The sequence below is a fragment of the Alligator sinensis genome, unplaced genomic scaffold (genome assembly GCF_000455745.1).
Source record: "Alligator sinensis unplaced genomic scaffold, ASM45574v1 scaffold91_2, whole genome shotgun sequence".
NCBI lineage: Eukaryota > Metazoa > Chordata > Crocodylia > Alligatoridae > Alligator > Alligator sinensis.
Genome location: NW_005842529.1, coordinates 16,015 through 28,126, shown reverse-complemented (window position 1 = coordinate 28,126; position 12,112 = coordinate 16,015). Strand labels below are relative to the sequence as shown.

The following is a 12,112-nucleotide window of genomic DNA, read 5'->3' as shown; positions in this document are numbered from 1 at the left end:
CAGGTCTTTCCCAATAAGCATACCTGGCCCTAACAAATCTGCCCTTTCTCTAGGGCTCAGGGTCCTCCACCCCTGCAGTCTCAGGTGCTGCTTCCCAGCTTGCCTGGCCCACTTCACCAGGTTCCTCCACCCCTCTAGGACTCAGGAGCTTCTGCAAGCATACCCAGCCCCACCTTGCTCACTCACTATACCCACCTGAAGGTGGGGGCTGGGGTTTATGTGCCCCTACCTGCCTTTCACTGGAGAGGTTCATGGTCCCAGCATTTAAGTGACACTGCCCCACCACAGGCAGTCCCACAAGGTGTCCCTACCCCAGCAGGGTGCAGTTTTTGGTCATGCCCAGGACCAGGGGCCTCCTCCTTCCCCATAGCCCCGACCCTTATCTCCGAGATGTTCCTGGAGTGGTAGCTTAGCAGGATGATGTTCCTCCCATGCTGGCTCAGCCTTGAGAGCTGGGCATTAAAATAGCCAACCTAATCAGGTACCAGCCGGCTGCATGCTCCAGCCCTTAAAGTGTTGGAGTACTAAAGCTGCTCCATCACAGGAAGTCTCTGGTGTTCTGAGATCTCCAAGGAATGAAAGAAGCTAGAAGTGTGACTGGGGGGGGCGTCAGTTAGTGAAAGTGAGAAGGGAGAGGGGAAAAAGAAGAGGAAATAGTGGGTGAAGGAATGCAAAAAGGTAAGCATGGGAGACTGCTGTAGTTTAGAAGAGTTCTTCAAGGTAGAAAAGAGGCAGTCTGGGCAAAAGTAAATAGGTGGAAGTTAGGAAGACAAAGGGTAGAAAAGGAGGGGAGGACAGGAAGTAGGGGGAAAATGTGTAAATGGTAAGTTCAGGCAGGTACCTGGTGAATCAGATGAGGCAGGTTGTAATGTGTCATAAATCCAATGTCTATATTAAGTCATGATTTTTTGTATCCAGTAGATTTATGAAGTGAAGCTTGTAGGCTCATCAACAAAAAGGAACTTATTCCTCCACACGGACCCACACACCTCAACCCCTACCATACCCACACACACACCCACGCCCACACCCAATACTGTCCCACACACATCCCATATCCACTACACACATCCACACTTACACTCCACACCCCCCCCACCATACATGTAAGAGTCCCACATACCCCACACCTTTGTCAACCACAACCACACACACCTTTTATACACATCCCACACCCACACATACACACACCCCACCTGCACCATACACGCACACCCACACCCCCCCAACCACACCCTACACCCACAATGTACAAGGAACACCCCTCCACCTCCAGAAGGAGTACTTCCTAGGTGAGGGGAGAAAGATCAGAGGTTAGGAGGGAAGGATTTCCGGTCACAAGATGGTGACTGGGGTGGGGCACCCATCAAGGGGTGGGGCTATCTTTGCAGTGCCCAATGCCTCACCAAAACTTGTGAAGTGGTCCTCCAGCTGAAACAACTGCCCACCTCAGTCTATAAGATGCACATCTACCCTGCCTTTTTTATTTGCATTGGCCATTACAAGCCAGATTGTCAGCTGGCAAAAAAAATAGCTTGATTTAATTGAAGTCCATTGGGTAAGAGTGTGGTCCAAAAAGCTGCTTGTCATTAGTGTTCCGACTTCAGTTACAGTGGCATAATGGAGGGCTAACATTGCTACAGGAGCTGAGAAATGGACTGGAGCACAGATGAGGGTTTGATTTGCTTCCAGGAGTCTCATATTCTAGATCTCCAGGAACCAGAGGCTGTTGCAGAACCCCAGTGCCTCATCCCACTCTTGAGATTGGAGATTTCCTTCATCCATTTTCCATTAGCCCCTCAAAGGGTGGCTTGGCAGCTCATTAGGATGGCAGTTACAATGCCCAACATCAGAGGTCAGCAATATTTTGCTGCCCCAGGCCAGAGCTTGCAACCCACCTCCCTGCTGTGAGCTGAAAGTCTCTGTCCCTCTTCCCTCTCAGCCCTGAGAGCTGAAGGTGCCTGTACTGCAGAGAGGACAGGTGGCTTGGCACAGCTCCCTGCATCCCAGATCCCCATGTTGCCTTGAACCAGGTCAGACCTTCCTGAGCCAGATCTAACATCTTTGAGGTCTGGATCCAGCCTGAGGGCCATAAGTTACCACTCCCTGTGCTATATAGTATTTTACAGTTGTGCATTTTTCCCTCCTCCTGTCCCCCTGCCCTTAATGCCAGCAATTTAAAATGATTCAAGATGGACTCGAGGGGAATGTCTCAAGACCTAAGGTTGAGGAGGACTGGGTTAGAGTGCTTCTGGAGGGGCTGGACGTGTTCAAATCAGCAGGTCCAGATGCTCTCCACCCCAGGGTGTTGAGGGAGCTAGCAGGGGTTATTGCAGGGCCCTTGGCATGGCTTTATGAGCACTCGTGGTGCTCGGGCCAGTGCCAGATGATTGGAAGATAGCCAATGTGGTTCCCATCTTTAAGAAAGGGAGGAGGGAGGACCCGAGCAACTATAGGCCCATCAGTCTTACCTCAATCCTGGCGAAACTCTTTGAGAAGATCATCAAGGAGCATATCTGTGATGGGCTGGCATCGGGGATAGTGCTCAAGGGCAACCAGCATGGATTCATTAGGGGCAGGTCATGTCAGACCAACCTGATTGCCTTTTACGATCAGGTCACAAAAGCATTGGATGCAGGTGTCACCGCGGATGTAGTCTTTCTGGACTTCAGCAAGGCCTTTGACACCGTCTCCCACCCCATCTTCATTAAAAAACTAGGCGACTGTGGCATCAATGCCTACAGTCAGATGGATTGCTAATTGGCTGAAGGGTCACACTCAGAGGGTGGTGGTGGACGGGTCATATTTGACCTGGGGGGAATTGGGCAGCGGAGTCCCCCAGGGCTCGGTCCTTGGGCCTGCACTGTTCAATTTCTTTATCAGCGATTTGGACGACAGGGTGAAAAGCAACCTGTTCAGATTTGCTGATCATACCAAAATTTGGGGTGAGGTGGGCACGTTAGTAGGGAGGGAAAGACTGCAGCAAGACCTGGATAGGTTGCAGGGGTGGGCTAACAAAAACAGGATGCATTTCAGTACTGACAAGTGCAGGGTGCTGCACTTGGGCAGTAGTAACCAGCAGCACACTTATAAGATGGGAAACTCCCTTCTTGGGAGCACAGAGGCAGAAAGGGATCTTGGAGTCATCAAGTCCAAGATGAACATGGGCCGAAATGCGAGGTCATGGTCAGCAGGGCTAACCGGACCTTATCGTGCATCCACAGGTGCATCTCAAGTAGGTCCAAGGAGGTGATCCTCCCCCTCTACGTGACACTAGTCAGGCCACAGCTGGAGTACTGTGTCCAGTTCTGGGCACCCCACTTCAAGAGGGATGTGGACAACATGGAGAGGGTCCAGAGGAGGGCCACCCGCATGATCCAGGGACAGCAGGGCAAACCCTACAATGAGAGGCTACGGGACCTGAACCTGTTCAGCCTTCACAAGAGAAGGCTGAGGGGGGGACCTTGTGGCTGGCTAGAAACTCACTAGGGGGGGACCAGAAGGGTTTGGGGGAGACCTTGTTTCCCCTAGTGCCCCCCCGGAAAACAAGGAATAATGACCACAAGTTGTTGGAGAGTAGGTTTAGATTAGACATCTGTAGGAACTACTTCACAGTTAGGGCAGCTAGGATCTGGTACCAACTTCTAAGGGAAGTGGTGCTGGCTCCTGCCCTGGGGGTCTTTAAGAAGGAGCTTGATGCCTACCTGACTGGGGTCAATTGAGCCCAGTTTTCCTCCTGCCCAGGAAGGGGGTCGGACTTGAAGATCTAAGGTCCCTTCCGACCCTACTTCTATGATTCTGTGAAATGAGGGCTGTGTAGCCATGACTTGCACCACGCCCAGGCAGCTCCTTATGGTCTCCTAGATAACATGGAGAGAATCAAGTCTTTATAATTCTTTCACTTGCAAGGTGTTTTCCATGGCTGTTTGTTTGGCATGGTGTAACTGGGACTCCCCACTAAAGGTAGATACAATGCCTCCTGGTGGCCACTATAATACCTGTCTCTTCTCCTTTGGTTAATCAGGGTGCCTCCCTGTGCTCACTTGCCATACCTTTGATGTTAATTTTGAATTTGGGAGGCTGCCCCAGTCCACCAGAGTGACTCCTTTGCCCCTCAGTTCTTTCTCCCTGGGATCATTTCTCTCAAGTTCAGTTCAGCTCACCGGACCTGTGCCCCTCAAGCTGATCTCTACACGCCTCCTTCGTCAATTGCACTACCGTCCCCAAGTACCCTCAGTGGCCTCCCTTCAGCCAATCCCATACATCAGGGCTCAAAGTGCAGTGAGCAAAACTCCACTACAATTATTTTGCAGCTGGGAGAGCCTTTCTAAAAGCCCTCCCCAGGCTCCTGCTTGGTCCCACTGGCTTCTGTCAGCTTGGGCCCTCCTGGGTCTACGCATAGTTCCCTTCATCTCTGGTCCTGCTTTTCAGCTTTATGCAAGGAGCTACTTCTTGCACAGTCCGAGTTGGGTTCCAGTTCCCAACTCTGCTTCCTTCAGCTCCCAGTAGAGATCGCCTGCCTCTAGCTCTGCCCAGGTCAGACTGAGCTTCTGCCTCTGCAAGGCTTACGTAGCCCCTAGCTCCCCCTCCTGAACTTCTTATCTGAGGCTCTGTAGCTTTCTAACTTGGGTGCTTAACTGCCGGCACGTAGGTCAGATCTGGCCCACGGCCCTCATGTCATGTGGCCCACAGGGCCAGGTGGAGGTGGTGCTGGCCCCAGGGCCCAATGCTCACATGTGGAGGCAGCACAGGGCCCAATCCTGGTGTGGAAGGGGGGCAAGAGGTGATAGCACCAGGCCCCCAGGACGCAATCCTACTGTGCAGCAGGAGTGGGCAGTGCCAGGCCCCTGGGTAAGGGTGTTGCATGTGTGGAGGGGGGAGGGGGCCGGGGAGGGGGGGGGGGGGGGGGGGGGGGGGGGGGGTGACATGGCACCAGGCCTTCCTGGCCCAATCCCAATGGTGGTGGGGGGCAGGTTCCTGGCAGCCAGACTGGTCCACAGGGAGGGGAATCTGACCCTTAGATGAGCCCCATGCCACTCATGTTGCTTGTGGGGCAGAAAGATTGAGCACCACTGTTCTAACTCTACTGCCTAGTCCTACTTTCAGTAACAGGGCTCAGCCCAATACACAGGAGTAATAAAGTTTGATAAAAATCTGGATTCTGTTCTCTCTCACAGCTGCAAAAGCCTTCTCTGCTCGTAAAACTGCTAGGAGCAGTGATGTGAATAAATGTAATGAGATTTGCCTGTTCCACATCTGGAAGTTCTGCAAACATAAAGGTTAGTCTTCTGAATAAGGTCCTCTGCTATCACTCAGAACTTACCCTTGGTGTCCGACTGGTACTAAAGGGATGTGAAAGCTTCCATTTTAAGTTAGTAGGGGTGAGTCTTAGTACATTAGCTGATAACTGTGCCCAATTGGTCTCAAGTCAGTAATACAAAAAGATGGTCAGAGTGGTGAAGATATTGAGAGGATAGCCAAAGACTGAGATAAGGCTTCCAGTTCAGAACTTGCTCAATGCAGGAGGTATTACACAGGAATTTTCATGGTTAGAATACTTTCTGCATTAGACATCATACTTTAAAGTTTTTTTTTTTTTTTTTTTTTTTTAAAAAAGTAAGAGGGAAGAAAAAAACCCCCCAAGAACATGAAGTCATCAGGTTCTTTGTCTCAACTATGAAGCCATCATGTATATCAGTACCTATAACAGGTCCTTACAGACGAATGTGCGTGTCAGATGGTAGCCATATTTATTTTCTGTTATGCCACTGACCCCGAAACTCCTTTAGAAACTGAGGGAGAAATAAAAATAAAACTATATCACCAGGGTTCCCTGGTTGCTTCATGCTGTATATCTGCCCTTTTGATAAGTGCTGATGTGTCATAAGGGATTGGTCAACAAATTTATTCTCAACTTTGCTGGTTTCAGCTCCGCCAGAGTCAATACCTAGGTAACAAAATGTGTGTGGATTCTAGGACTTAAAAATCAATAATTAATCATGCTTATGCTGCTTCCCTAATCAGAGAGGAAATGTTTGTACTCTGGTAGTCTCAAGTGCAAAGTTCACATTAATGGATTAACTCTTGATTTACCCCAGTATAAAATGGGCATAAAAATCAAAAACAGGGAAAGGACAGAGGATAAAAAGGATTTGGCTGCTGCTTGCCTTTTGGTTAATTTCATTGTCTTGCCATTGGTTTGCTTTAAGGTTGCATGATTCTTTTGCCATGTTTCCCTTTTCTTTGTAGAAAAATGCAGGATGCTTCATTACCATCTGCCTTATCGATGGCAGGTATTTAATGGAGTAAATTGGAATGACCTTGCCAAAATGGAGGAAATTGAAAAGGCCTATTGTGACCCAAATAATAGCAGGTATCATGGTGTTTGGATCCTTTTTTGCTAAGCCATGTAAGAGTAACCTGTAGTACTATGTTAAAACCCATGGAGAAGACTTCTGCTGAAAGATCTTTACTGACCTCTTAAGAATGTCAGCGAGTTTTTTCAGTGAACAGGATTTGGGAGAAGACAGGGGGAAAATAAAATGTGAAAAGGAAAATGGAGAACAGCTAGACAGCAGATGGCACCATGACAATGCTTGCCTGTTTGGAATAACCTGTACAGTGTGTTGAAGATCAGGACTGGCCCATCATTTGGTTACACAGAGCAATTGCTGAAGGTAGTGGAATTGAAGGAGAGGGTAGGGGGGATTTCCATAGCTGAGTTAAGAGTTAGTGGCTTTTAATGGTATTGACCATTAAGCTATGTGAATATGAGAGATGGATGGGACAACAATATATATTTTGCCCCAGGCAAGTGAAATAGCTAGGGCCAGTCCTGGTTATAATTTTATAGATTAATGACATGTATGTGGTATCTGGTACATCTCTAACTTTCCAACTTTAAAAAAGTAAAAAACCCAAAATGCACATGACACTTTTATGAAGCACTTATTGTAAAGAATGGGAGTGTCCAATTTGATCACTTACCTTCCTTATCTTCCTGTTAATTGCTTGTTGGGATGCTCCATCTTAGAAGGACCTATCCTTCTACCCATGGTGCACTGGGTCTGAAGACAAGGTCTGACCATCAGTGGTTACTTAGATATTCTCACTTTGTCTATCTAGAAAGCAAAGGGATTTGCCAAGTATTTTTGGCAGTGTCCTCCAAAGAAGGCTGACTTCTGAAGTACTTTTCATAATAGAACAGGAACCAATCCAGCCCCAGTTATATTTTAAAGCTTCTCTAGAGTTAAAAGCCAGTGAATTCAAAGTGCAGCCTGAAGGCCAAGTACAGCCTGCAGAATCCAAAAGTGTGGCCACAGTTTTTGTAACTGCAAATGTGAGGACAACACTGAGAAACCAGTTCAGTCAGAAGGATCTGAGGTTCCTGAATCAAGACATCCCAACAATTGGGAAGCTATTGTAGTTCTAGTACTGTCACGGCGGGGTCCTGCAGGAGGGCTGTGATCTCCTCAAAGCCCCCTTTCTGTGCCAAGTTGGCCCAAGGGCACCCTCAAATTCTTGCCCGCCACATCTTTGATGTTCACATATGTTAGGGAGGCTGCCTTTTACGCCGTCTTGGTAACTTCTCGACGGACACTACGACCCCGTGGTTTTCCAGACCCCTCGTGGGTCCTGCTCTACAATGGGTGCTTCAGGGGCACCCCAGCCTTAGGGGCTATGCGTGGCTCCTACCACCGCAATACCATGCCCCAAGCCTTGCAGATGGAATAGACATTGTTCTGTCCAGGTCTACAATCTCTCTGGCACTCGGGCGCTCCGTGGCCCCGTCTCTCTCCACAGCCTCTCTCTGGGGCCTTCTCCACAACGCTGCCCCTCCTCAGTATTGCTGCCCTCTCGCAGGGCCTTCTCTGTAAAGCCGTCCGCTCTCGGGGCTCACCGCAATGCTGCCCCCTTCTCCGGGGCTCACCACGCCCGCATTGGGGCTTCTCCCCAACGCCCCCTTCTCTGGGGCTTCTCAACTGCCCCTTTTCTGGGGCCAGGGTCAGTGCACCCCAAGTGCTGCACCCTTGCTGGCACTGGGGTTCTCACACTGCTGTGGGTCCCCTATGAGGCCTCCTCCAACCCCTAATAGCCTCACCCAAGCCACCAGCGATAAACAGCAAAACAAAACACAAGCCCTTAGGCTATAACATAACTTAAAGCCACCCAGCTAAAACCACGTTGCTCAAACATCCCAGGGCTGCCATCCTTTACCCGGCTTGGTCTGTACCTGCAGTCAGGCTTCTCCTCACATCTTTGCTCAGGAAGCTCCTTCCTCTCTAGCTGCTGACAGGGAACTACCTCTGGCCTCAGCTCCTTAGGTTTATAAGGGAGCCAGGCCCTGCCCCTTCTGGTCAGCTGACCTCCTCTGGTTGCCCTGGCAACCCACAGCTGGGCTCCTTATTCCCTGCTAGGGCTCTTTCCCTAGCAGTTTCCCCTCTTTAGGAGCAGGGCACCTCAGTGGTCTGCGACAGGTACATATTGCAAAAGACATCTTCCTTTTATAAGCAGCATTAAACACAGATGGCCACATAGTATGAAGGGATTTGGGCTAAAGAGAATAAATATGCAGCATTCATTCTTGTATGAATTCTCTGAATTTATCTTTTATAGCTTACCACTTCAGAACATCAATTTTCAAAAAATGATGTATGCCTTTGCTGAACTTCGTCGCCTTTCTACACCATCATCTGTTACAAAACCTCCAAAATTCATACTGACGACAAAGTGGATTTGGTATTGGAAAAATGATCAAGGCCAGTGGATTGAGTATGGAAGACAGGTGAGAAGCCATCCTGAAGATCCCTGTCATTCACTTATGTGAGGATGTATGCAATCCAGTCTCCTCTGATGCATACTAACTTGTGCATCCTAACAGCATTTGCTAGGTTTGGACTTATTGAGTAACTAGGCATCTTAAAATGTGTTATTTAGCAATTAAGAACCTTCTGTTTTAGAAAGGACCAGTATCTTGTCTTTTTTTTCCCTACCATAAACAGAAATGATATAAATTCTATGACTTTACCAGCAGAGGTCAGAATTCATTGCTCATCTTTATCAGGGAGTGAAGAAAAGTAGTTATATAGAGTTTGTCCTCTCTAAATAGATTTAACCAGTGGTTTTTTTTAAAATCTTTTCCATTCTACAGGATGGAAACCCCGGAGGTTCCTCACTAACTTCTGATGATCTGGAGAATTTATTTCTAGCAGATCCAAATGAAACTGTAGACTTTCAGACTGGCTCTCAACGGTATCAAATCTGTTTTAAAGGTATTGTACCCATATAACACATAGCACCTTCATAGATTTCATAGACATTAGGGCTGGAAGGGACCTCGGAAGATCATCGAGTCCAGCCCCCTGCCCAAAGGGCAGGAAGTCAGCTGGGGTCATAGGATCCCAGCAAGATAAGCATCCAGTTTCATCTTGAAGGTGTTCAATGAAGGCACTTGAACCACCTCTGGTGGCAGGCTGTTCCAGACCTTGGGGCCTCGGACAGTAAAGAAATTCTTCCTTATGTCCAGCCTGAAACGATCTTGAAGTAGTTTGTGACCATTCGACCTCGTCATCCCTTGGGGCGCTCTGGTGAACAAACGTTCCCCCAGATGCTGGTGGTCACCCCTGATAAACTTGTAGGTGGCCATCAGATCACCCCTGAGCCTGCACTTTTCCAGGCTAAAGAGCCCCAGGGCTCTCAGCCTGTCATCATAGGGTCTGCTTCCCTGACCTCTGATCATGCGCGTGGCTCTTCTCTGGACTCTCTCAAGCTTCTCCACATCCTTTTTGAATTGTGGAGCCCAAAACTGGACGCAGTACTCCAGCTGCGGCCTCACTAAGGCCGAGTACAGGGGGAGAATGACGTCCCGGGATTTGCTTGAGAAGCATCTATGGATGCAAGCCAGCGTTTTGGTCGCTTTACTAGCCGCCGCATTGCATTGCAGGCTCATGTTCATCTTGTGGTCAATGATGACCCCCAAGTCTCTTTCTTCCATAGTGCTAGCCAACATAGCACTGCCGAGCACACCTTAGCTTACTGTATTTTCTTGTATATAAAACACCCCAGAATATAAACACACCTTATTTTTGAAAAACAAAATGAATAAAAAAATCTTTTCCTGTAGTAAATGAGCTAGAAATCTGAACCTGCTCATAGGAAGTAGAACAATGGTTTGCTGCAGAGTCTACATTCTGTTTCACCAAGTAAACTGGCAAAACCTGCTCTTGCCCTATTACTTGCATATCATGTGTACCTCAATTTCCAGGAGCTGTTTTTTGGGAAAAGGTTGTGTGTTGTATGTGAGAAAACACAGTATTTTGAGTAACTTTCGTGTACCAAATCAGAGTATTTTACTGGGAGAAGTACTACAGAGAAGAAATATTACAGTGCATAGGGTTGGATTGATGGGTATACAGAAAGAGGAACATAGTCTAGGGAGGGTGCAAGATTGTGAGAAGACAGAAATCCACAATCTGTAAAGTAGAGAAAATGTAAATAAGTATTCAGGGAGAGTGATTGCACAATGGAACAAAGACAGAATTCAGCAGAGAAGAATTGATAAGGTGCACAAACTAGGGAAAAAGAATGTTTTTGAAGAAGACACTTCCCTTAGAGCAGGGGTGTCAAACATACAGCCTGCTGAGCCATATGATCCAGTCTGTGGGGTTTTGGGAGGGGCCTGGATGTAGGAGTAAGACAAGTGGGCATGGTGTTGAATTTCAGGGTGTAGAGTCCCATTAGGAACACATTTTGAGAGCAGCAGGCCAAGAAACAGTTGTGTTAACCCCCCCTGGCTCCCTGAGCAGACAGTGGTTCCCACCCTTGCCATTAACCCTGCTGGGGGGGTCTGGATCTGGCCCACAAGGAACTCATGATTCAAATCTGGTGGGGGTGCAAGTGAGTTTGACACATCTGCCTTATATTTGACTATCAATTCTTTGGTTCTTACTCAATGGGATCATTATTTCACCTTCCCCCCCCGCTTCTGTCAGATCCTGCAGTCTTAATTCTAAGCTTCCAACAAGTTTGTCATAAGAATACTTATCCCAGTTGAAAGCTGCCACGCTTCTGTAACAGCTGTAGTCTGGAAATCTAAGTGCTTTATAAACAGTAACATAGTAGCATAGGCATTCTTACAATTCTCTGTCATCATTATTATTATATCTGTTTTGCAGAAGTGGGGTGTGGGTAGATGGCATGCAGGAAGTTGTCCGTCTTCCATGCCAAACTAATCTTCCTCCTTATATACTAGTCACTAACTCCACTTCAGGCTTAAATGAAGCTAAAACAAAAATGGAAAAAAGAGAAAGAGCCTTTCTTTAAAGACACTGGGAAACTGTGGGGGGAAAAACCATATTTGTGCTGTTAGAGTGAACTTTCAAAAATATAAAAAGTGACATGGAGGAAGCAAGTGAGTTTTAGAACACTGCTGCTCAACCTTTTGGCTTCCACAGGCCAGATGGGTGGTGTGGGGCTGTTCCATGAGCTGGATGGAGCCCCATATGTCAGGATTGGGCTCTGAGGCCCTGCACTATCCCTTCTCTGCCCCAGGTTCTGGGAGTGGGCCCTGACACCTGGCACCACCCTCTCTTGCCCCTGTATGACAGGATTGGTCTTCAGGGGTCTGGCACTGGTCCCAGAGCACCAGGATTGGGCCCTGGCCAGGGACACAGTGTGATAAGGTAAGAGGGGAAGGTGCTGGGATTGGTCCCTGGTACCCACCGTTGCCTCCACCCAGCCCTGCATTCTGGGATCAGGCGCCTAATCCAGTGTGCAGCACTTGAGGCTCCCCATGAGTCCAGAAACTTGGTGGTGAGGGAGTACTTGGCACCACTTTCCTGCTACCAAGTTTCTAGATCTATGGGGAGCCCCATGGAGTGGATGGGCATTGGCCCAGGCTAGCCAGGCTAGAGGCTGAGCACCCATGTTTTAGAGGGACAGGGAAATTGAAGAGGTTACAGGGAATAGACAGAAATTTGAGATAACAGTATATGCTGCTGTTCCAAAGCAGGCAGTTTAGAAGTACCCTTTAATTGATTTTTTTTTTAAATGGTGGGTTTTTTTGTTTTCTAACTCTTGCTGTATGAAATGTGTTTGCATATGACTTAAATAA

The 12,112-nt window shown here is 48.1% G+C and overlaps 1 protein-coding gene across 2 annotated transcripts in view; it reads left to right on the top strand.

The window, feature by feature from the left end:
• The window catches only part of LOC102387206 (poly [ADP-ribose] polymerase 12), a 42,854-nt gene that overhangs the window by 15,517 nt on the left and 15,225 nt on the right, over positions 1-12,112 (top strand). For both annotated transcript variants that reach the window (XM_025213447.1, XM_006031785.3), the window contains exons 5-8: positions 5,178-5,279; positions 6,250-6,373; positions 8,617-8,785; positions 9,152-9,272. In XM_025213447.1, the coding sequence (XP_025069232.1) occupies positions 5,178-5,279; positions 6,250-6,373; positions 8,617-8,785; positions 9,152-9,272 (516 nt within the window). The remainder of the gene's footprint in view (positions 1-5,177; positions 5,280-6,249; positions 6,374-8,616; positions 8,786-9,151; positions 9,273-12,112) is intronic.